The sequence below is a fragment of the Pan paniscus genome, chromosome 9 (assembly GCF_029289425.2).
Source record: "Pan paniscus chromosome 9, NHGRI_mPanPan1-v2.0_pri, whole genome shotgun sequence".
NCBI classification, from domain to species: Eukaryota; Metazoa; Chordata; class Mammalia; order Primates; family Hominidae; genus Pan; species Pan paniscus.
The window spans coordinates 73305817-73332305 of NC_073258.2; the positions used below are offsets into that span (position 1 = coordinate 73305817).

At 43.8% G+C, this 26489-nt stretch overlaps 1 protein-coding gene across 5 annotated transcripts in view; it reads right to left on the minus strand.

Annotated features, from left to right (window-relative positions):
* Window positions 1-26489, minus strand: part of CLPB (ClpB family mitochondrial disaggregase) — a 147133-nt gene that overhangs the window by 69739 nt on the left and 50905 nt on the right. For 3 of the 5 annotated variants that reach the window (XM_034933310.3, XM_003815675.6, XM_003815676.5), the window contains 2 exons: window positions 20977-21080; window positions 13577-13666 (listed from right to left, as the gene is read on the minus strand). In XM_034933310.3, coding sequence (XP_034789201.2) covers window positions 13577-13666; window positions 20977-21080 — 194 coding nt within the window. The remainder of the gene's footprint in view (window positions 1-13576; window positions 13667-20976; window positions 21081-26489) is intronic. The other 2 variants (XM_034933312.3, XM_003815674.5) reach the window with 1 other exon arrangement.

The following is a 26489-nucleotide window of genomic DNA, read 5'->3' on the forward strand; positions in this document are numbered from 1 at the left end:
ATAAATGCTCTGTTAGAGGTATAACAGGAGAATATACCAGAACGCCAGAAGAGAGTTTAGCTCAACTTGGGCATGAAGAGAGGATCCCAGAAGATAGGAGTCTTAAAGGATGAAGAGAAGTTATGCAGGTAAAGAAAGCAGGTTGGGGTAGGATAAGGAAAGAGTGGGGCAGGAGACAGAGGCTGTTTTAGCAGATTAATATACCTCTCTGCTCTGAAAATGTTTACATTCTAGTAAGTAAGTGGTTTTAATTTTTTAAAGCTTAAAAAATTTATAAAAGCAATTAAATTTTTAAAATCACAGAAAAGTACAACAAAGAAAAGGAACCAATATCTCAGTGACTTGAGAAACTATGTGTCAGATTTTGATATATGTTCTTCCAAATTTCATGTGTGTGTGTGTGTATCCCCTATAAAATTGGAATTTACTGTAAATGCAATTTTGTAATCTGCATTTTTACCCTTATTACCTGTAAACATTTTTTGAAAGAAGAACAAGCATTTCATGTGGTCAAAGAACCAAAATCCCCCAGGCTCACTCTAGTGCTAATATTTGGGATTTTCTCACTCTGATTTGATATAAAATAATATAAAACCAGTCCATCACTTTTCCAGGACTCTCTGGGTTGGGTGACTCCACACACCCTGTTTACCCAGGGTGGTCCTGGTTTTCGTCTGCTGTTATAGACAGTTCCAGTTTGGACAATAAATTAGAATGTTACCCCACCTCTGGGGCCCTCCCTTGGGAAATGAGACCCCTCAGAGCACTCTCTCCCCTGCTCAGGCAATGGAGCTTCTTTCTAGCCCCCATGTGAAAGTTATCCAGGCAACTGTCTTACATTCCCTCCTGAGCTGAGTTTGTAGGGGTAGAATTTGGGTCCTGACTACCTATACTCCTCCCTGAGTCCACAGCACAGGATCTGCAGAGGACAGGTTCCTCTTACCTCTCACTGGATAAAGGGGTACACTCAGTCAAGAGGCGACCTTACCTATGTAGTCAAAAGCACCAATTCCTAAACCATTCTTTTTCAAGTGGTCTTGGAATGGAGTCTATGCAATACTAAATGTCCTATATAAAGTTCCAAAAGCCAGAAGACTGCCATGCCTCTTCCTAATACTAATAGATTTTTTTTTTTTTTTGGAAATGGAGTTTTGATCTGTCACCCAGGCTGGAGGGCAGTGGCGCGATCTGGCTCAATGCAGCCTCTACCTGGGTTCAAGCGTTTCTCTGCCTTAGCCTCCCGAGTAGCTGGGATTACAGGTGCCCGCCACCACAGCCGGCTAATTTTTGTATTTTTAGTAGAGATGGGGTTTCACCATGTTGGCCAGGCTGGTCTCAAACTCCCGACCTCAGGTGATCCATCCACCTCAGCCTCCCAAAGTGCTGGGATTACAGGCGTGAGCCACTGCACCCAGCCATACTAATAGATTTCACTTACTGACCTTCTATACTATGCCTGACGTGGTCACTTCACACAATCTTACTTAATTCTCATAATTACCTTACATAGTAGGTAATTATTATTCCCATTTTATAGATGAGGAAACTGAGGCTCAGAGGTCACATAGCTAATAAGTGATTGTCCCCACTGTTTCTCACATATCATAATGTCACCCTCAATTTCCAAATGAGGAAATCAGACACCAAGAAAGAAGTAGAGCCCAGATGTCCTGGTCCCAGCCTTGGCTCTTATTCCATCCTGTTTTCCTGTTTGGGTGAAGGTGCAAACTCACTCTCTGCAGAATTTGCCCTTAATAGAAAATGGCCTGAGGTTTGTAGCTAGCACTCAGATAAGCTAATGTGGATGGAAGCATTTCAAATGTTTGGCCAAAATAAAGTTGGTGGAGTGTGCAGCTGGAGAACAGACAACAGTTTCTTAGTTTCTTGTGGTTTATAGAATCAATGGTCAATGAGCCTTCTACTCCTGACATGGCCTCTCCAGACTGATGAACCCCCTGCTCCTGCCCCAGGAGTGTTATCTGACCTTTCCTGGAGCAGGAAGAACAGGAAGTTAAAAGGCCTCTAACATACAAGTCCCATGTGCAATGGCATCTACACTTTTCCCATAAGAGAGCCGTTTAGGACCTCAATCAGAGATTACTAGCCCTTAGTTACAGTCTTATCAAATCATGCTAGGTGATCTTATTTCCAGCCCACTGCAGATTAGGAGAAGGAAATAAGAAGGCCAGGGAGGATGCTACAGAACCAAGCAGATTGATTACAATCAAGCACTGGCCAGGCAGGCAGGGAAAAGAACAGGACAATGAAAAGCTGAAAAAGGAATTCAGAGTACAGCACCTCAAAAGCCCCTAAGGGCATCACTGAACTGCCACATAGGACATTAACTGCTGGATATAATGATGAACCTGACGAAAAGTGATAGTTGGCTCAAGGAAGCAGGAAAGGTGTAATCCATTTTACAAAGAAAACACATCATTCATTCAACATTTAATGAGCACCAATGCATGGTGGTAGTTCCTGGAGATATAATAATAAATAAGACACAGTTCCTGACTTTCAGAAGCTAACATCCTAATGCAAGAATCAGACCACTGAGCAGACAAATGATAATACAATTTCACACGTGCAATGACAGAGCTATACACAGGGTACTTACCATAAACAGCAGATGAACTCAAGGAACACAGCTGGGGCTATTTTGGCACAAACGTCAGGAGAGTGCTGGTGTCATAGCCCAACTAATAAGAAATGTCCAGAGGAGGCCCACTGCTCACCTCAGTCTCATCTCTCATCATCACCTTTCTAATGCTCTTTCTTGCTTCTGAGCTTTTGTAAATACTATTCCACTGCCTGGAACATCTTCCCCTCTCCCATGCCTTTAGTTGGCTAACTCCAATACAGCGCTAGGCCTCTGATTAGAAGTCACTTTCTCCAGTGATTCCTCCTACGTTTGAGGTAGTTATTGTTCCTAAGAGCTCCTCTAGCACCTTAGGCATCTCCCAATTCTAGTATTTATTACATTCTATCATAAGCACCTGCTTACTTGACTACAATTCACCACTAGACAAAAAACTCAATGAATACAGGAAGTGTGACTACCTTCTCCATTGCCCAGCAGTGTATGGCCATAAGTATGTGCTTGACAAATACTTGTTGAATCAACAAATAAACACATCAAACATAAACAAGGTCCTAATATTATCTTTGGTTTTGGAATAATAAAAATAAAAGTAATACCAGTCAGCAGTATTTGGTGGGGCCCTGGAGTCAGACCACTTATGTTTGAATCCCAGCTCTGAACTTACTGACTGTGTAATCTTGGGCAATTTACCTAACCTCTCTGTGCCAGGCTCCTTTATCTATATGTGGAGGTAATAACAGTAACGCCTTCATGGGATGTTGTAAGGAGTAAATGAGACACTATGAATAAAGGGGCTGGGTACAGTGCCTAGCATATAGTAGCTCTCAATAAATGTTAGTCATTATCTCATCATGGGCTTCCAAAAGTGTATTTTCTCTGTGAAAAAAGGCTTCACTTGAGGAATCCTGCATACACTTTCCTCTCAGAAAGGCACAGTGAGGTGGGCAAAGTGAGGTGGGGGCAGTGGCTCACGCCTGTAATCCCAGCACTTTAGGAGGCCGAGGCGGGCAGATCGCTTGAGCTCAGAAGTGTAAGACCAGCGTGGGCAATATGGCGAAACACCAACTCTACAAAAAATACAAAAATTAGCTGGGCGTGGTGGCGCATGCCTGTAGTCCCAGCTACTCGGGAGGCTGAGGTGGGAGGATCACTTGAGCCAGGAAGGCAGAGGTTGCAGTGAGCCGAGATCACGCCACTGCACTCCAGCCTGGGCGACAGAGCCAGACCCTGTCTCAAAAAAAAAAAGAGAAAATAAAAGAAGGAAGGAAGGGAGGGGAAGGGAAGGGAGGGGAGGGGACGGAGGGAAGGAGGGAGGGCACAGTGAGCATAAGAATAGAGTTCTGAGTTAAGAGTCATCTGTTTCACTGGGTGTCACTCAGCAGTTTCTTGTTTGACAGCTGAACCCTCGTTAAAATCCTGCAGTGGTCTCTAGATAACAAAAGCTTTATTTACTGTTCACTTCTGCAGGTGAAGACAACCCTAGCTTTGAGTCCCTCTCGGCCTCTACTGGCCACTCCCAGGAGCCGGTGCCATCTAATGTTATGGAATGTCTAGCAGTGCCCTTGCCTTTAAAGATGTGGACATGTTTCCATGAGAGGGAACCTCTATGACTAATAAGACAAATAAAAGAATAACCCCTTATGTTTGTATCATGTTTTAAAGTGTAGGGAGCACTTCAAGGCAATCATTCCCTCATCCTCATGACAATCCATGTAGGACCGACAGTTCAAGTACTATCATCTCTATTGAACAGATGAGGAAACACAGGCTTAAAGAGGTTAGGTGGCCTGCTCAACTTGCAATGCTGGTCGGTGGTAGGCTAGGACTAGACCCTAAGCCTGAGTGGCTCCATGGCCTCTGCTCTATCTTCTGTACTGTGCAGCTTCTGCCAATGCCCACAGGCCCAAGCCTCACATAACTCAGGGTCGGTTGATACCAGCTGAAGCTCAGGGACTAAGCTAACTTCTTTCAAGAATCTCTAGGAAGAAGCCTCTGGCCTCTCAGCTTCCTCTCACTGAAGACTCTATACAAATTAAGACCCTGCTGAGGCATCACAGCACCAGTTAGAAGCCGAGCACTTGCCCCTTCTTGCCACTGCTCAGGAATGGCATCTACAATGTGTGTGTATGTGAGGGAGTTGTCTACAACCCACCAGAAAGGTCTCCAACTTTCCAACTTGGATGAGTTACTTCATCTCATCATTTTCATCTTTTCCACCACCATTCAAACTAAAAAAAGTGTAGAGAGCTTCAGCATGAAGTGTATTCCAATTACTTTTTATTTATTTATTTTTTTGAGATGGAGTCTCACTCTTGATGCCCAGGCTAGAGTGCAATGGCATGATCTCGGCTCACTGCAACCTCCGCAACACTGCAACCACTGCAACAATCCAAGTGATTCTCCTGCCTCAGCCTCCCGAGTAGCTGGGATTACATGCACGCGCCACCATGCCCAGCTAATTTTGTATTTTTAGTAGAGACGGGGTTTCACTATGTTAGCCAGGCTGGTCTTGAACTCCCGACCTCAGATGATGCACCTGCCTCAGCTTCCCAAAGTGCTGGGATTACAGGTGTGAGTCACTGCACCCGGCCAAAAAAATTTTTTTTATTAAAAAAAAATATAGAGAGAGAGATGGAGTCTACCTATGTTGCCTAGGCTGGTCTCAAACTCCTGGGCTCAAGTGGTCCTCCTGCCACAGCCTCCCAAAGTGCTAAGATTACAGGCATGAACCACTCACTGCACCCAGCCTTCAAACAAATTTTCCTTCCCACCTTTTTCCTTTCCTCCTCCCTTCCTGCCACATAGAGGACCCTGGTGACCCCAGTATGACTCCTCAGCAGGCAGCAACGTGTATTAGAAAGACCATGGGGGCTGGAGTCAGCAAGTCTGGAAAGCAAAACTGACTGTGTGACTTTATTAACATCTGTGAGATTCAGCTTCTTCATCTCCAAACAGATAATATCACCTATCTCACAAGAGTCAATGGCAAACCTAATTTAAAAAATGGACAAAGGACTGGAATAGACATTTCTCCAAATAAGACATATAAATGGCCAAAGAGCACATGAACAGATGCTCAATATCACTGGCTATCAGGAAAGTGCAAATCAAAACCACAATGAGGCTGGGGGTGGTGGCTCCTACCTGTAATCCCAGCACTCTGTGAGTGTGAAACAGGAGGATCATCTGCGGTTGGGAGTTCGAGACAAGCCTGGCTAACATAGTGAAACCCCGTCTCTACTAAAAATACATAATTAACTAGGGGCTGTGGTGGCACATGCTTGTGGTCCTAGCAACTCAGGAGGCTGAGATGGAGGATCCCTTAAGCCCAGGAAGTCAATGCTATAGTGAGCCGTGATCACACCATTGCACTCCAGCCTGGAGGACAGAGCAAGACCCTGTCTCAAAAAATAAAATAAGATTCAATTTATATTTAATGTCCAGATTAGGCAAATCTATGGAGACAGAAAGTAAATTAGTGGTTGCCAGGAGCTGGGAATAGTTGAGGAGAAATGGAGAGTGACTGATAATGAATACGAGGTCTCTTTATGGAGTGATAAAAATGTCCTAAAACTGATTGTCATGATAGTTTGCACAACTCTTGTGAATATACTATATAAACCATTGAGTTATATACTCTAAATGGTGAAGTGCATATAGAACCAAAAAGAGTCCAAACAGCCAAAGCAATCCTAAGCAAAAGAACAAAGCCAAAGGTATCAGACTACCTGACTTCAAACTATACTACAAGGCTATAGTGACCAAAACAGCATGGCACTGTACAAAAACAGACACATAGACCAATGGAACAGAATAGAGAACTCAGAAATAAAGCCACACACCTATACCCAACTGATCTTCAACAAGGTCAACAAATATAAGCAATGGGGAAAGGACTCCCTATTCAATAAATGGTGCTGGGATAACTGGCTATCCACATGCAGAAGAATGAAGCTGGACCTCTACCTCTCACCATATACAAAAATCAACTCAAGATGGATTAAAGATTTAAGTGTAAAACCTAAAACTATAAAAATCCTAGAAGAAAACCTAGGAAATACCCTTCAGGACATCAGCCTTGGCAAAGAATTTATTACTAGGTCCTCCAAAGCAACTATGACAAAAACAAAAATTGACAAATGGGGCCTAATTAAATGAAAGAGCTTCTGCACAGCAAAACAAACTATCAACAGAGTAAACAGACAACTTATAGAATGGGAGAAAATATTTTTGCAAACTATGCATCTGACACTGGTCTAATACCCAGAATCTATGAGGAACTTATGTGGGTCTTTTGTCTTGTTTTGTTTTGTTTTGAGATGGAGTCTCATTTTGTCACCCAGGCTGGAGTACAATGGTGTGACCTTGGCTCACTGCAACTTCCGCCTCCCAGGCTCAAGCGATTCCTCTGTGTCAGCCTCCCACATAGCTGGGATTACAGGTGTGCACCACCACACCCGGCTAATTTTTGTATTTTTAGAAAACCCTGTTTTCTAAAACAGGGTTTCACCATGTTGGCCAGGCTGGTCTTGAACTTCTGACCATGGGTGATCCACCTGCCTCAGCCTCCCAAAGTGCTGGGATTACAGGTATGAACCACCGCACCCGGCCAAGAATCTATAAGGAACTTAAACAACTCAACAAAGCAAAAAACAAATCCCATTTAAAAAATGGGCCAAAGACAAAGACATTTCTCAAAAGAAGACATACAAGCAACCAACAAACATATGAAAAAATGTTCAACATCATTAATCTTCAGAGAAATGCAAATCAAACCCACAATGAGATACCATCTCGCACCAGTCAGAATGACTCTTATTGGTGAGGCTGTAGAGAAAAGAGAATGCTTATACACTGTTGGAGGGAATGTAAATTAGTTCAGCCACTGTGGAAAGCTGTTTGGAGATTTCTCAGAGAACTCAGAACTACCATTCAACCCAGAAATCTCATTACTGGGTATATACCCAAAAGAAAACAAATCGTTCTACCAAAAAGAAACATGCACTCATATGTTCATCACAGCACTATTCACGATAGCAAAGACACAGAATCAATCTAGGTGCCCATCAGTGGTGGACGGAATAAGGAAAACATGGTACTATACCATGGGATACTACATGGAATACTACACAGCCATAAAAAAGAATGAAATCATGTCCTTTGCAACAACATGGATGCAGCTAGAAGCCATCATCCTAAGCAAATTAACACAAGAACAGAAAACCAAATACTGCATGTTCTCACTTATTATTATTATTTATTTTTGAGATGGAGTCTCTCTCTGTTGCCCAGGCTGGAGTGCAGTGACACAATCTAGGCTCACTGCAACCTCTGCCTCCTGGATTCAAGTGATTCTCGTGCCTCAGCCTCCCGAGTAGCTGGGACTACAGGCGCGTGCCACCACACCAGGGTAATTTTTGTATTTTTAGTAGAGTTGGGGTTTCGCCATGTTGGCCAGGCTGGTCTTGAAATCCTGACCTCAAGTGATCCGCCTGCTTTGGCCTACCAAAGTGCTGGGATTACAGGCATGAGCTGTGTCCAGCCTGCATGTTCTCCCAAAGTGCTGGGATTACAGGCGTGAGCCACTGTGCCCAGCCTACCTGTTCTCACTTACAAGTGGAAGCTAAACAATGGGTACTCATGGACATGAGTACCCTGTTGGATGGCAACAATAGACACCAGGAACTCTTAGAGGAGGGAGGGATGAAGGGGGGCACGGGTTGAAAAACTATTGGATACTATGCATAGTACCTGGGTGATGGGATCAATTATACACCACACCCCAGCATCATGCAATATACCCAGGTAACAAACCTGCACATGTAGCCCCTGAATCTAAAAGAAAAGTTGAAATAAAAATATCTGATACAAAATTAAAAAAAAAAGAAATGAGGTAGGAATTCTAGTGAGGTGTGAGAGGAGAGGAAGAGAAGCTTTTTTATATTAAGCTCTTGTATCATTCATTTTCTTTCTTTTTTTATTGATATATAATTCACACTCCATAAAAACAAATGGTGAATTGTATAGTATGTAAATTAAAACTTAATAAACCTGTTAGGTTAAAAAATATATGTAAGAAGATAAGCATATTGCCTGGCATGTAGTAAGGACTCAATAAATGGTAATAAATTCATTATTGTACCCTTTCCTCTTCCTGATGTCATTCCAATACTGGCTAGGATCACCTCTAACACTAACACTGTAGAATATGTCAGGCTCATTCCAGGCAGCCCATTTCATACTAGTGGAGAGTCACAGGTGAGTCCTGAAGGCTAACAGCCCAAGACTAAGAGTCTTCCTCCAATACTCAGACAACTAAATATACAACAGAACAGTAAGAAAATAATGGTTCCATTTATTGAACACTCACTATGTGCCCAGGTACTGTGCCAGGAACTTTACGACTATTCTCATGAGAACCCTACTAGGCTGTTATATTATTATTCCTATTCATTAAACGAAGAAACTGACACTTAGAGAAGTTATGTATCTTACAAAGTCACACTGGCAGTCACTGACTGAGCTGGAAAGTTAAACTCCAAGGCTTATAACTCTTTTTCTCTAAGTGATTACATGGCTTTATTATGCTTTCTCTTATTTATGCACATTTTACCCACACTTTACAATTCAAGCATCTTGATTTTCACTGATCTCCCTTTCCTCTATGCCTTCTGTTTACATCAAATTAGTAAACATTTCCTTTTACATAGTCTTGTGTGTTCTCAGATTGTTTCATGTATATTCTCTTAAGTATGGCAGGTTGCTTAATAAACACTTCTTTAGTGAATGGATGTTAAGCTTCCTCAGGCAGGAAACACGTTCTTGATGGACAGACACTGTGTCTTCAACATGTCTTTATCCTTTATATAGAGAAGGCACTCATGGTCAAGTAGGTTGGCCGATGGCTGGAGGACCATTCCCTACTTGAAAATGGTTCTCACAGACATCATGCTTTCTGCCCATGGACTGGAAGTTTTCTCCTTAGGAATAGGACCTCACCTCATTATCACCCCATCCTAGTGTAGCATGGGGGCTCAGAATAGAGCTGATGAATTAAAGACTGGGTCAACACTTATTCCACTGGAGACACCTCAAGGGCAGCCTTCCCAAAGGGACCCCAAGCACATTTTCTCTCACCTCCATGAAAGGGAAGGGGGAGACCAGGAAGGATGGCAAGGAACTTGAAGAAGACAGGCTATTGTCCCTGCCTGTGGCCATGACAGTCAGTGCAGCATCCTCTCTGACTCAGGACACTTCTTTTTAGTGCAGACCCAGGGGGTGCTTTCCAGAGCCCACATCTCACCTTCACACCACCAAATTCATAAGGTGGGGTAAACTCTTAAGAATCTGTTAGTCGGTTATCTACAGACCCATCAAAACTCTGTTTTAACCTCCTCTACTTCCTACCTTGCCTAACTCTCAGAGTAGTGACATGCTCACAAGTATCTAGATTCCCTTAGATTTGTCCTATAAGTACCCTGAGGTCACCCTCTTCCCCCTCCTCCCCCACCCCCATCCTATCCAAAGCAGTATTCTTTGAGCTCCAGGGATCCTCTGGGGCAGGGATGGCAAGAAGAAGAAGGTGGCAGCTCTTTGCCTCTCGGCAGCTATGCTACTTGGTTGGTCAAACTTGGTCCCTCTGTGTTCCCCGTCTCTACACCTGCTTGCCTCTCCTCTGCCTTTTCTTCAAGATGTTAAAAACTCGCAATAAAAAACAAATACAAAATGCTGTAATTAATAGCCAATTCCAAGCCAACCCAGCATCTCTACTAATAAACCTCAACACTTGCAAAAAGAACAATAAATTCTGCCCCTCTCTGGTTCTGAGGTGGTCTCTTTTATATAGTCTGTGTGTGTGTATGTATGTGGGTAAGTGTGTCTACATATATATTTATTTTCCTTTATTTCCCATCCAGGGAGGGGCAGAATAATGAACTGCGTGCGTCAGGGAAGATGAATCTGAGATACTAGGGAGCAGTGCAGTAAAAAGATTAAAGTGTTATTATTGTTGGGTTTTTTTCCCCCATGGTCCATTGTGACAGCTCGACCGTCATCTGTAAAAAATGTCTCAGTGAGAGATAATCATCGGAAACTCAATAAAGCGTCAGGGGGAGCCTCAGCCCCTATCAATCACTAGGTGCCTGGAAAATTTCAGCCCTCTGTCTCCCTTCCTGCTATCCATATAAATGTCTCTAATATATTTTGTGTGGTGTGTGGGACCCGTCCCTGATTTGGAACTTTTGATGAAAAAATATTTATACACAAAATATGTAAATCAGTTAAAAATCATAAGACTAGTTCTTTGCCACCCAATCCTATTGTTTCTTATTTTTATAAATGCATCAAATTTATTCTGTTTAATAAAACATGTCAACTAGTCTATCTCTCTCTCCTAGGACACAGACACACACACACACACAGTTTGGAGGGCTAAAAGGATGGAAATAATTAACCTAACTGGCTGATTCATTTAATCATGCAGTTGGCCAAAATGTATCCTGGTAACTCTATGGTGGCCAGAACCAGCACTATGGAGAAATGACATGTAGAAACATTGGCCATGGAGTGTGACAAGGCTCTGAGTGAGCCTGGACAAGGATGAGGAAGGGGCTGTGACATTATTAAAAATAATAAATTGCCCACACAGCTTTTGGCCTGGCAGATTCTCCCAAGCCTTTGGACAAGCCAGAGATCTGAGCTGACTAAGCTGGGGGCACATGCAGGCTGATATGGTTGCTGGGTCTTATACAAGAGCAGGAGGCAGTTCTGCTGGCATTTGACATCCTCACTCTGCCTTAGTTTCCTTTAGTACCTGCATCATAAGGTTACTGTGAATACAAAGTAAGTATCAATCAATATTATCTGCTACCCTTGCAGCTATCATCATCATCGTCATCTCATTATCACCTCCCTCTGCTTCTCTACCCTGGAAGGAATCAGTTCCTGCAGTGCCCTCTCCTTTAGGACCTTCAAGGCTCTTCTCTGTCTAAAGGATAAAGTCCAAGAGTCTTGATCTGGTCCTATTCTACTAATGTTGCATCTTTATTGCTCATTACTCTCTAAGATGAATCTTCTGCTGTGTGCCTGCTTCACCCTAACATGTTCGTCTATCAGCGTGAAACATAATTTTTCTGTTTCTCGTATCTGAGTGGTTTTTTTGTTTTTTGAGACAGGGTCTTGCTCTGTCACCCAGGCTGGAATGCAGTGGCGTGATCATGGCTTACTGCAGCCTTGACCTCCTGGGCTCAGGCAATCCTCCTGTCTCAGCCTCCTGAGTAGCTGGGACCACAGGCACAACCCACTACACCTGGCTAATTAAAAAATATATATATTGGGCAGGGCGTGGTGGCTCATTACTAATCCTGGCACTTTGGGAGGCCAAGGTGGGCAGATTGCCTGAGCTCAGGAGTTCGAGACCAGCCTGGGCAACATGGTGAAACCCTGTCTCTACTAAAATAAAAAATTTTGCCAGGCATGGTGGCACGTGCCTGTAATCCCAACTACTCAGGAGGCTGAGGCATAGGAATTGCTTGAACCCAGGAGGCGGAGGTTGCAGAGAGCTGAGATCATGCCACTCACTGGACTCCAGCCTGGGCAACACAGCAAGACTCTGTCTCAAAAATAAAATGAAATAAAATAAAAGTTGTGTAGAGATGGGGTCTCACAATGTTGCCCAGGCTGGTCTTGAACTCCTGGGCTCAAGCAGTCCTCCTGGTTTAGCCTTCCAAAGTCTTGGGATTATAGGCATGAGCCACCACACTCGACCACTCTGTATGTTTTGAATATAGCACACCCCTTCTCTACTCACACTCAATTGCACTCACCTGTCAACCCTCCATACAGCTGTCCAAAACCTTCCTATACTTGGAGGCTCAAATGTCATTTTATTTCCTTGACTTCTCAGCCACAGATTCTCTTCTCTGAGCTCTGATAGTCCTTGTTATCTGAACCTCTGACTGGACCCTTTGTCAAATATTGTCTTGGTAATGTCTTACATCTTTATTATTACTAATTATTGTTCTTGCAAGCACCTTACATTTGCACAATGCCTTGTATTTTCTCAAGTGCTTTCGTAAGTACCCCAATTTGGGCCTTAAAATAAGCCTATGGTGTAGGAAATATTATTCTCTACAGATGCGAAAATCAAGCTCAGGGAGCGAAAAAGAACTGCCAAGGTCACACAGTTAGGTAATGGCTAAGCCATTCCTTGGACTCTAAATAATATTTGGCTCTTTGAGGGTTAACGGTTTGCTACCAGAGGAAAGCATTTGGAAGGCTGTGTCAAAGACTGACATTCCGTTAAGAATATGAGGAGGAGGATGTAGAAACACAGGTTTACATTCACAGAATTTCTTCTATGTTCTGGGGTTTAGGTTAGGCGTAAATGTACTATGTTGCCTCCCAATAACCTTTATTTTACAAATAAGGAGACAGTGCCTCTGGCAGATATAGAAAATTGCTCCAGGTGTCAGAGCTATTAAGTGTTCTGCACACATATAATACCATGGCTTAAACACATAGCCTCTCTAGGAGTGAAGCTTAAAGTGGCAAAATAAGATCTCTGGTAGGGAGGTGAAGGCCCAGATGAGTTTTTTAAGCAGTTCAAGCACAACACCACAACTAATACCTGTAGTCTAGATCATGCTTCCCAAAGGGTAGGAGCCTATTATTAGAAATGCAAAACCTCGGGTCCCACCCCAGACATACTCAATCAGAATCTCTGAGGGTAGGGTCCAGGAACCTGTGTTTTAACAAGCTCTCTAGGGGATTCTTATTTCCTTGGGAGCCTTATTATTCTCATCTGAGTTTTTGCTCTCCAAGAGCATGCATTCTCTCTGCTATGCTTGGGTTAGGCTGGGCACACAGTGGGTGCTGGGTAGTTAACTTATACTGAGTAAAAGAGATAGTCAGATGAGACCATCCTTGGCATGTCCTGGGGAGGGGGAGAAATATTATACAGAGCAGTTCCATTACCGCCAGCGGGGAGTCCTAGCCATCTCCTGAACTCCAGGGCACTTGTCCACTGGTTTGTGATGTGCCGGCTTGCACCGTCCTGTCCCCCATCTGAAGACACAGAGATGGGGAGGTCAGCTGGAGCAGGCCAGGTCCTGCAGGCCCTGGAGCTCTGGGAAGGGGGCACTCAGGCTGGTGGGGTTGTTCCAAGCCCTCTACCCCCAGAAGGGCCCTATGCCAACCCAGCTTCTGCCCCACTCATCTTTATTCAGCTGCCACTTGGAGCTGAGAAGAGAAGCTGATTTATAGCCTGCTCTGGCTGCGTCTCTGCCGTGTTTTATTGTTTTAATTGTACATATGAGAGGCACTCAAAATGCTTGCTTGCATTTCTGACAGCCCCAGACACCCAATGTTTATAACAGTTACTTATAAGCAGCCAGCGGCAACCCCGGCTGGGCGACTTGTTTACTGTTACCACTAATTTATTACCTCCTCCATCTGAGGATTAGGGCCCCCACCCATCAGCCAGCCACAAGTGGAACACTCCTGGAGTGGGCATGGGTAGGGCTCAAGGCACTGAATGGAATGTGGTTGAGATCAGGGAATAGGTTGGCAGAGGAACAGCTATGATCCTCATACTTCTCTCTACATTTATTCCATCTCACAGACATTCTAAGCTATGCCCTCTGCTTTTTTATTTTTCCCCATCCTCTTCATCCTCCAAAGCCCAACTCAAATCCCACTTCTTTCAAGAATATCACATTGGGTGCAGTGGCTTACCCCTGTAATGCCAGCACTTTGGGAGGCCAAGGTGGGTGGATCACCTGAGGTCTGCAGTTAGAGACTAGCCTGGCCAACATGGTGAAACTCCATCTCTACTAAAAGTATTAGTAAAATAAAAATAAAAATTAGCCGGGCGTGGTGGTGGCGCCAGTAATCCCAGCTACTTGGGAGGCTGAGGCAGGAGAATCGCCTGAACCCAGGAGGCAGAGGTTACAGTGAGCCGAGATCATGTCATTGCACTCCAGTCTGGGTAACAAGAGCGAAACTCTGTCTCAAAAAAAAAAAAAACAAAAAACATTACTTGCTCTGATAGTGAGCCTAGAGCTTCTAGAACATTAGAAATCACATGGCTGACAGGGGCACCGGAGGCCAGATAATCCAATGACCCATGGCGAGAATCCCCTTTACAGAATCCATGATGGGCAGACATCTCAGCTGTTAGTACCCCTTGAGTGGTGAGTTGCTCAATACCTCCTAGGCAGGCTTCCTGCTTTACACTTTGCTAAAACCCACCTCCATAGAGAAATTCTTCATTAAATGTCACTGTGCTTTAAATATATATGATTATCTCTAATCATCCTAACAACGCTATAAGATGGGTATTGTTTTTACTATGTTACAGATGAGAAAATTGAAATTCAGAGACTTTAAGTCATTTACTCAAGATGACATATCTAGTAATAGAGCTTAGATGAATCATTCAGATATCTGGTACTGAAGCCCAATCTTTCTCTAGGACACCAATGTGCCTCTGAAGATGCCACTCTGAGGGCTGGAGGGAAAGCAAAGAACAATCAGGCCAACAAGATTTCCATACCAAGCATCCTTGGGTTACCTGAACCAGTAAGACTGCCCTCTACCCAGAAACACCAACTTTGACAAAAGTGGACCCAGCTAAGTAGGCTTCTTGCTAAAGAGCAAATGCTCACATGACACGGGAGAAGAGTGTCACTAGGAATGGCATAACCAAAGATAAAGTCTCAGCAAGGATGGCAAAGAAGTTTCTTTCCTCCCTAGGCTGTGTCTGTTCTCAGCAGGTAAAACAGACACAAAGCATCTTTGATACCTTTTAGTTTTCTTGCCTGGATCCTTTTTCCTGCTCACACCTTAAATGCTGGTATCCTGAGTAAAGGACTTGTCCTCCTACCACCCCCTCACTTTAAATCCTTTCTTTGGGCAATTTTGGTCACATCTATTGTTTTAACTCCCAAGGAAATAGAAAATACTCCTAAATCCCTACCTCCTGCCAAACTACTCCTTTGAGCTCTCCAGACCCACATATCTAACTATTCACTCAAATTGGAAACTGAGGTGTCACCATGCATACCTCCTTTTCCATCAATTCTCACAATCCACTGAGTACTCAATCTTCTAATATTCTACTAATATCTATTTACTCTATTCCCAAAGATCACCTTTAGGAATCTCCAGATATTTTAAATGTATTTTTGGAGGACAGGAGCATAGCTTCTTACAGATTCCCAAAGGAGTCCATTATCCCTAAAAAGTCAAGAACCATTGCTAATCTTTCCCCTCCAATTCCTCCTCCACCCTGTCAGAATGGTCCATCTAAAATGCAAGTGTGAATTCGACATTGCCCTGCTTAAAATCCTTTAACGGCCTTCAGAATAGAGAATGAGCTCCCTAGAACTGCCTTACAAGGTCCTTCCTATGTGTAGTCTTCTTCACTCTCCGGCCTTATTTCTTGTTATTCTCCTCAATCCTGCAGCAGATGGTTCCACCTGCTGTCACTCCCTAACCCCCACCCAACGCCTCTGCACAGACTGTTCCTTCTGCCTGGAAGGTCCATCCCTTTTAGCCTTCCTGGCAATCTCCAACTCATCCTTAAGACCCAATTCAAGGTCACTTACCCTGTGACACTTCCCAGACACCAGCCTGCTCACTTCTCAGGTAGAGCTCACCAATACTTACAGCAGTGCTGCCTACATACTTTGTGCAGCTACCATTGCATTTATCACTCTGCGTTGTGATTCCTTGTTTACAGGCTTGTCTCTGTAAATGACTGGGAGCACTGATGAGGGGCTAGACTATGTATAATCATTTATATAATCCCAGCAACTGGCAGAGTGCCTGATACTCGGTAAGAACATGCTGAATTATGCATAAATGAAACTAATAAGCAATTACAACTGTAGAGCACTTTACAATCCACATATCACATATTTTATCTCTTGATATTCACAACAATACTGATACAGAAGAAAAGGAATGTATCATTGGAGGTTAGAGAGGTCTTGCCAAAGCCACAAACTACACCTTCCTTCAGTACTAACTGCAGGCCAAGGGCCACAGAAATATCTATTAGAAATTTAGTGGACTTCATGGACTTGGCAGTGACTCCATAGTCTAATATAACAGCAAAGGACTGCCCAACTTTCCTGAGCTTGTGAACTTCCTGTGAATTTGCCTAGACACACTCGAAGGAAAGGGAATTATATCTCTTGTTTTACTCTACCTTCCTTACCCATCCCTACAAGTCAGGTAATTTTTCATGCAAAAGTCAATGCAATACAAAAATAAGAGAACTACAGGATTCTTTTGTTTCTATTTCATCCATGAGAATGAGTCAGAGCTGGGTATGGTGCCTTGCATACAATTGGCAGTCAATATATATTGGTTGAATGGCTTAAAAAATGAGGTTTCCTTAAACGGAAAAAGGAAAGACATGGTTAAGACGAAGCTAAAGGCTTAGGCTGATGAGAGAGAAGAGCCCTGAGAAGATTCTAAAGGACTATCACTATCCAGGTCCAAGTCGGAACGTTCAGTGCACCAAGTTGGACAGCAGAGCACATCCAAACTAATACACCCAGGAAAATAAAGCCAGCTGCCAGAAAACTGTGGCAGACAAAGGTAGTCTAGAATTATTTAAAAAAAAAAAAAAAAGGTAGAGAGATCTTGCAAGCCACAGTGAGTTTATTAATGATTCCTGACAAACTTCTAGGATGTTATTATTATTATTATTATTTTAACAGTTGTTTGTTTTTGTTTTTGTTTTGAGACAGGGTCTTGCTCTGTCACCCAGGCTGTAATGCAGTGGTGTGATCTCAGCTCACTGCAACCTCTGCCTCCTGGGTTCAAGTGATTCTCGTGTCTCAGTCTCCTGAGTAGCTGGGACTACAGGCATGCACCACCATGCCCTGCTAAGTTTTGTATTTTTAGTAGAAATGGGGTTTTGCCATGTTGGCCAGGCTGGTCTCGAACTCCTAGCCTCAGGTGATCTGCTTGCCTCGGCCTCCCAATGTGCTGGGACTACAAGCATGAGCCACAGTGCCCAGCGTTTTGTAACAGTTCTTAAACACTTGGGTAATTACCGGGTACCAGTATGGGTTCCCTAAGAACAATAAATCAACATGCCAGAATAACCTCATTTCCTTTTTTGGAAAGGGTTGTTAGACAGGAAAATACGACAAATGCTAGAAACATTTTAATTTTAGCAAGAAATATGGGGAAAAAGCTCTTAAAATTTTGTGAACAAAGCAGAGGAATGGAGGATGGAAAAGAATGAAGGTTGGTAGAATTACACCTGAGAATGCTGAATAATGCATCAAAATTATCCTATGTGCTCTAGGACTCTGTATTTAATAAAGTCTTTATAAACATTTTAATCCAAGTAAGAACATGACGGCAGGGGATCTTGTCTGTCTAACTCATCAGTGCTTAAAACACTGCCTGGTATACAGGAATGTGATCAATAAATACTTTTGAATAAATAAGTGAATCCACAGGAAGCCTACTACTAAATTTGCAGATCATATGAAATAAGAAGAGATAGTTAATATTTTAATTGTTATTTCATAAGGGGACATGATAGCCTTTTCAAATATTTTTCTTGTCTATCTCTCCCTATCTACCTACCTACCCAGAATGTAGGCTGTCTGGCATAAGAGTTAAAAATAATCCAGAGGTTGACCAGGAAAAAGAAAATAAAAGAAAAAAGAAAAGAAAGGGAAGGGAAGGGGAAGGGAAGGGGAAGGGAAGGGGAAGGGAAGGGGAAGGGAAGGGGAAGGGAAGGGGAAGGGAAGGGGAAGGGAAAGGGAAGGAGAAGGAAGGAAGGAAAAACTAAGAAAAAGAAATTATGTAACCTTGAACTAGGAATGCAAAAAGAAAATTATGTAGAGCAGGGTTGGCAAACTATAGCCTCTGGGCCAAATCCAGCCTGCTGTGTGTTTTTATAAATAACATTTTATTGAAACATATCCACATCGCTTTGTTTGTGTATTGTTTGTGGCTGCTTCTGTATCACAATGGTCAAAGTAAGTAGTCACAACTGAGATCAACTGGCCCACAAAGCTTAAATGTTTACTATCTGGCTCTTTCTAGAAAGTTTGCTGACTACTGATCTACAATGTTGAATGTGAGTATCACCCTGGAGGTTACCATTAAAACACAAAGCTACAAAACATGAATGTACATTGTGGAGATCAGTGTGACAGCAGAAGTTGGACTAGATGGCTTCATAGCTCTGAGATTCTATAAAACAAAAAAATGTTTATTGAGCCCTGCTAGAATCCTGACAGCAGAAGAGAAGGCACTCAAAAGAATCCCCTCCTGTCTACCTGGCCCTGCCCTCTCAACAAATGCTCCACCTTGCTTTTTGGTGAGAGCACCTGTATTAGTTCGTTTTCATGATGCTGATAAAGACATACCTGAAACTGGGAACAAAAAGAGGTTTAATTGGACTTACAGTTCCACATGGCCAGGGAGGCCTCAGAATCATGGCAGGAGGTAAAAGGCACTTCTTACATGGCAGTGGCAAGAGAAAAATGAGGACGAAGCAAAAATGGGAAACCCCTAGCAAACCCATCAGATCTCATGAGACTTATTCACTATCACAAGAATAGCATGGGAAAGACTAGCCCCCATGATTCAATTACCTTTCCCTAGGTCCCTGCCACAACACGTGGGAATTCTGGGAGATAAATTCAAGTTGAGATTTGAATAGGGATACAGCCAAACCATATCAGCACCTAAACTGAAGACAGAGCTGAGCACTGCAATGCTGTGCCTGAATGAGAAGAGGATAGCCCATAAGCTGAGTCCCCACATATCAGGCTACAAATAGAGGGCAAGGTGGTACTCATGAAATTCTCTGTTTAAAACATAAACACAATTCCTCCGGCTCAGTGGGGAATCCAAGGACACAAAGATCATGGCCTGCACATGAGGAGGAGAGAAAGGACATATGGGTAGATGAGAGTTCAAGTAACCATACAAGAGGCCAAGATCTAGAGAACATTCAAAAGAACAGCTGAGGGCAGGTTGCAATTATTGTCAAGGACAGGGAAGCCTTTGTGGAGGATCTAGCCTTAGCAATGGAGCCTTAAGAGAAGGAGCAGGTTTAGAGAGGTGGAAGGGAAGGGAGAGGGTAACTTCAAACTTTACTTGGGCAGCAATGCCTTAATGCTCTTGGACACTCCTCTCATGCCACTGATTTGAGAAACCTTCTCCCCAGGGCAGCAACAACACCGCTACTCTGAGTTACCACATACCACGTCAGTCTGGCAGCCTTACAGCTCTGAAGGCTGAGCACATTGCTCCCCTTGGCTGAATTTCCCCCAGCGTCAATATTCTGGCTCTCAGGCAGTCAGAGAGGCTGTCTGTCCTCCTGGCATCACTGCTAACACTAAAGCAGTCACTGCTCAGCCACCCTATTGCTGGCAATATCAGAGGGATCGCAGCCTCTGTGAATGATCCAGGACAAGGGGAAAGCAGTGGCGACAGTCTGGATAAACAAAAGCTCAAATGTAAAATACTCATTTCTGACCGCAGCCAAAGCAACCAGCTGTTTTTTTCAATCCCACTTTGGAAGAAGTACTCACCAGACACAACATAGACTGACTTGCTGAGGCACCCTCCAACAGACACATGATCGAGCCCTAGTGCAAACCCAAACACCTGCCTTGGACATTCAATCCCCAAGACTCATCCCAGAGCCTCTTCATTCTGAAGTTCAAACCACCACCAACACAACATCCCAGACATCCCAGAGGAGGCATTGATGATGACCTCATTTTATGAGGATAGACATCAAAACACAGAGAAGGTCCACTGTTTGTCCTGAATCATAGAGTAAGTTGAGGGGACAGTCCCAGAGACAGGACTGCATTTTACATTTAGGAGGGGGAAAAGCAGTATTCAGAGTAATAGTATTTAGGGACTTCTGAGGCTGAGGAATCCAGTGAGGCTGTTGTCTAGTTCTGGGGCAGGAATGGGGCAAGGTAAGTCTGCAGGAAACAGGAGACGAACAAATCCACATTCCATGCAGTTGCCTTAATTATTTTACTGAAATCTGCTCCGTTGTCCACTCATCTGCGGCTCTCCAGGCTGAAGCACTTTCAGGAAAACACCAGTTGAAATGTACTTCCTACCTGCAATTAGGTCATGAAATCAGGCCTCTATTTCTTTCCCCAGGACTTCTTTTGAAGTGACATAAAGTTAGAGCCAGGGGACTGTGAAAGGCAGCTGTTCCAAGCCCTTTGGGGTCTCCATGAGTCCACAGAGGTAAAGAACATGCAGGCTGTCACTCTGAGTTGCTGGTAGAGCTGACACCACAGAGCAAGGCTGCATGAAAGCCACAAGAGGAGAGCTCTCAGAGAAGCAGGACAGCCCACACTTACCTTCCAAAGAATGGATTCCCTGTTCCTTGGCAGTCTTGTAAACACTGCTGAAATCATCTCCAAGGTTTGGATCAGCCCCAGCAGCAAGCAGGACCTGCACCACACTAGAAGAAATCACAAAGACAGAAGTGTCAAAAGCAAGAAAGGCCCAGGAGGTACAGACCCAGATCCGGAAGCATGTTTGGGGACTGGAGCTGTCTCTGCTCATGTGAGTGATACAGTAGGAAAAAAACCATGAACTTTGGGAGTGTAAAAGACAAGGATAGGAAAGACAGGGACAGGAGATCTTAGCCGGGTGCAGTAACTAATGACTGTAATCCCAGCACTTTGGGAGAATTACTTGAGTCCGGGAGTTCAAGACCAGTCTGGGCAACATAGTGAAACTTCATTTAAAAAAAAAAAAGGCAGCAGCCTCTGAAACTTATCAGCTGAGAAGCTTGGGACAAGTTACCTAACACCTTTCTAAGGCCCAGTTTCCACAATTATAAAATACAAACTGTTTATCCAACAATTACTTATCAAATGCCTACCATGTTCTAGTCCCTATTTTAGGTGCTGAGGTCTGTGACCTCAAGAAGCTAGGGCCAGTCTGCTGAGAAAAACAATAATTAAGTATAAAGCTACAGCTCAAAGTGTGATAAAGGTTACGACAGGAGAAACGTGCAGCAGACCAAGAAACAGGATCAAGAAAGCCCTTACGGCATCAGCAAGATGGCAGAACAGGACTCTCCAGCACTTGCTCCCCAGCAGAAACATCAATTTGAACAATTATCCACATGCAAAAATACCTTCACAAGAGCTAAGTAAACCAAATGAGAGATGATAGCACCTGGGCGTAGCACAGAGGTAAAGAAAAGATTACCTACAGAGGGTAGGAAGACAGTTTCCCCTTACCCATATCACCCCTCCCCCAACTCCAGGCGGTACACATGGAGAGACATACACTCATGGGGGAAGGAGAGGGAAGTGAGGGCTGGACTTTGCCTTGGACCCTGAAACCAGGCCCACTCCAGTAAAACTCAGTGCCTGGAAGGCTCCCAAACTCCCGGCTGATACCCTCAGACTAAGCCTCTAGGCCTGCCCTGGTGCCAGGCCATACCCCATAGCCCCAGGCTCCAGATCTGCCTCCTAGCCAGACTGACCTTAGCAGCCCGACTCTGGCCCTAGTGCCAGGCCAGCCCCAGCAGTCATGGACTCTGGGCCCACCTTAACATGAGCCCAGCCCCTACAGACTCAGGCTTCAGGCCCACCTTGCAGATTCAATCTCCAGGCCCATCCTAGGGCCAGGGCAGCCTTGGTGGCCCAGGGCTCTAGACTCCCCCCAGAACCGGCTGGGGCATGAATCCAGGCTTCAGGTCTGCCCTAGCACTGGGTCGGCCTGACAGCCTTAGTTATCAGGCCTACACCAGCAGACCCAGCCTCCAGGTCCACCCCAGGCTCCAGCCCAGCCCACAGCCAAGTTAGTCCACACAGCTCAGAGCTTTAGGCCTGCCCTAGCACCAGGTCAGTACCCCTGGCCTTAGGCACTGGGCCAGCACCTGTGGACACAGGCTCTAGGCCTGCTCAGTTTCACACCAGTCCCTGTGGCCCCACACTCCAGGCCTTCTCTAGCAACCCCCAGGCCCATCCCAGTAGACCCAGTACTGAGCTGGCTCCCACAAATCCAGACTCCAGGATAGCCCTCATGGACCCAGGTCCCAGGCTGGCCCTCATTGCCCTAGTACCCAGGCTAGCCCTCACAGACCTACCCTCTGGGGCAGCATCTGCACATCCAGGCTCTTGACCATCACTCACAGACCCAGGCTCTGTGCCTGCCCAGGAACAGGCCAGCCCAGGCTCCAGGCCAGTCCCCATGCCACAGACTTCAGTGAACCCAAAGTCTAGGCCTGCTCCAGCAGACTCAAGGTCCAGACCCACTCCAACAGATGCCAGTAACAGCCTGGCCCCCATGGGCTGAGACTCCAGGACCATCCCTGTATACCCACGTTCCAGGCCAGCCCTTGTGGACCCAGGGCCCAGGCCCAACCCCCATAAACTCAGGCTCCAGGTCTGCCCCAGTACCAGACCAACCCCTGTGGACTTAGGCTCCAGGCCCGTCCACATGGATGTAGGCACCAAGTCAATCCCAATGACTAACCATTCCCTGCAGATTCAGGCTCAAGGCCCATGCCATCACAAGGTCAGTCCCTGTGTACTTAGGCTTCAGGCTGGCCCCCACAGATACAGGCTCTCAGCCCACCCCTGTGGTCCCAATCAATAGGTCCACTCCAGTGGGCCCAGGCTCCAAGCTCTACCCTAAGAACCCAGGCACCAGGCCCACTCACCTGCTGACCCAGGTACCAGGCCAGCCTGCCTAAGGACTCCAGCACCAAGCTCATTCAAGAACCACACAAGATGGCCTGCCCAGAATCTCTGGACAGGCTGAATGGTGAAGGGCTTTCTCAGGCAAAGCCAATCTGCAAAGACTGGATAAGTTCCTACTTTTTCACATGCTCAGACACCAAAGCATGGCCAGAAGAATCAAGAACAATCAGGGAAACTTGATCCCACCCAAAGAACAAAACAAAGGATCAGTAACCAACCCTAAAGAAATGGATATTCATGACCTGCCTCACAAATAATTAAAAATAATTGTTTTAAGAAAGTTTAGCAAACATTAAGAAAATATAGAGAAACAATTTAACAAAATAAGGAAAACAATAAATATCCCAAACAAATTTAAGAGATTGAAATTATTTTTTTAAAAAACATCAAAAGAAATCCTGGAGCTGAAAAATACAATGAATCAAATGAAACTGCAACATAGAGCATCAACAGCAGAACTGATCAAGCAGAAGACAGAATATGTGAACTCAAAAATCAGTTATTTGAAAATAGGAAGGCCAATGGTTTCCAATAAGATTCAGTCCGAATAACACTACACCAAGACATATTATAATCAAACTATCAAAAATTAAAGACAGGCTGGGTGCGGTGGCTCACGCCTGTAATCCCAGCACTTTGGGAGGCTGAGTGGGGGCGGATCATGAGGTCAGGAGATCAAGACCATCCTGGCTAACACAGTGAAACCCCGTCTCTACTAAAAAATAAAAAATAAAAAAATTAGCCGGGCGTGGTGGCGGGCACCTGTAGTCCCAGCTACTCGGAAGGCTGAGGCAGCAGAATGGCGTGAACCCAGGAGGCAGAGCTTGCAGTGAGCCAAGATCGCACCACTGCATTCCAGCCTGGGCGACAGAGCAAGACTCCGTCTCAAAAAAAAAAAAAAAATTAAAGATAAGAAGGATTCTGAAAGCAGTAAGAGAAAAAAAGCAAGTAACATATAGGGGACTTCCAATAAGGCTAACAGTGGATTTCACATTATAAACCTTATAGGCCAGGAGAGAATGGGATGATAGATTCAAAATGCTGAATGAAAAAAAACCCTGCCAACTAAGAAGACTATATCCAGCAAAACTCTTCTTCAGAAATCAAGGAAAGATAAAGACTTTCCCAGACAAATAAAAGCTGAGGGAGTTTATCACCACCAGACCTGTCTTATATTTCTTAGACAGGTCTGACGGTAATAAATTTATATGAAATGCTAAGGAGAGTGCTTCATGTTGAAAGAAAAGGATGCTAATTAGCAACACAAAAACAAGAAAGTATAAAACTCACTGGAAGCCTGAGAAACATGCTGAAACCCCATCTCTACCAAAAACAGACAGACAAACAAATACAAACATTAGCCAGGCGTGGTGTCACATGCCAGTAGTCTCATATACTCAGGAGGCTGAGGTAGGAAAATCACTTGAGCTTGGGGGGCAGAGATTGTAGTGAGCTGAGATCAACCATTGCACTCCAGCCTGGGTGACAGAATGAGACCCTATCTCAAAACAAACAAACAAAACACCCCAAAAACCTCACTGGTAATGGTAAGCACATAGTTAAATTCAGAATACTATGATACTGTAAATGGTGGTAAGTAAATCACTTTTATCTTTAGTATTAAGGTCAAAATACAAAACTGCTAAAAATAATAATAGCTACAATAATTTGTTAAGGGATATATAATACAAAAATATGTAAATTGTGACACTAAAAATACAGAATATGTTTGTGGCAGGTATGGAATAAAAGTGTAAAGAAACCACAAAGTAAAATCTAAAGTAGATTCATAAAAGGTAAAAAGTAAGGAATATAAGTATACTACTAAAGAAAATCACCTAATCACAAAGGAAGACGGCAAGAGAGGAAGAGAGGAACAATGGATCTACAAAACAACCAGAAAACAACAAAACGTAGAAGTTAGTCCTCACCGATCAATAATTGCCTTGAATTTAAATGGATTAAAAAGAGTAAGACCTTACTGTATGTTACCTACAAGAGACTCACTTTACCTCTAAGGACACACATAGACTAAATACGAAGGAATGGAAAAAGATATGGCATGCAAATGGGAACCAAAAGAGAGCAGAAGTACCGATATTCATATGGAATAAAATAGACTTTAAGTCCAAACTGTAAAAAGAGACAAAGAAGGTCATTATATAATAATAAAGGGGTCAATTAATCAAGACACTATAACAATTGTAAATATATATGCACCTAACATCACAGCACCTAGATATATAAAGCAACTATTAATCAATGGGAAGGGAAAGATAGACTATACTACAGAAACAGTAGGGACTTCAATATCCTACTTTCAGCAATGGACAGGTCATCCAGAAACAAAACCAATAAGGAAATGTCTGACTTAAGCTACACTTTAGACTAAATGGATATAACAGACCTATACAGAACATTCCATCCAACAGCAGTACAACACACATTCTTCTCAAGCACATGGGAACATTAAAGGTCTCCCCTTACATGCATCTCCTTAGTCCAAATTCCAAGAGTAACTATCGTTTATAGATTGGCAAGTTTCCTTCCAAACCTTTGCAATTACAAAAATCACTCCAGTGGCTGTGTGAGAAGAGGGAGTATGACCAGAGGCAGGGACTCCATGTTAGCTTTCCTTCTTCCTGCTATTTATGTAATATTCCCACTAATACATTTTTTTCCTTCTAATAAAAAAGGGCTCATGTTCACTATAAAAAACCAGAAAATATAGATAACCAAAAGAAGAAAAGGTCTTAGAACATATAACATCTTTCCAGTTTCTTCAATGGATATATACATACTTTTATTTATAAAAATGGGATCATATATAAACTTTCTCTCTGAATGCACATACATCTTTCCATGTATTATATGTCTATTACATTGTTTTACTGGCTGGGCACAGTGGCTCATGCCTATAATCCCAGCACTTTGGGATGCCAAGACAGCTGGATCACCTGAGGTCAGGAGTTTGAGACCAGCCTGACCAACATGGTGAAACCCTGTCTCTACTAAAAATACAAAAATTATCTGGGCGTGGTGGTGTATGTCTGTAATCCCAGCTACTTGGGAGGCTGAGGCAGGAGAATCACTTGAATCTGGGAGGCGGAGGATGCAGTGAGCTGAGATCGCGCCACTGCATCAAGCCT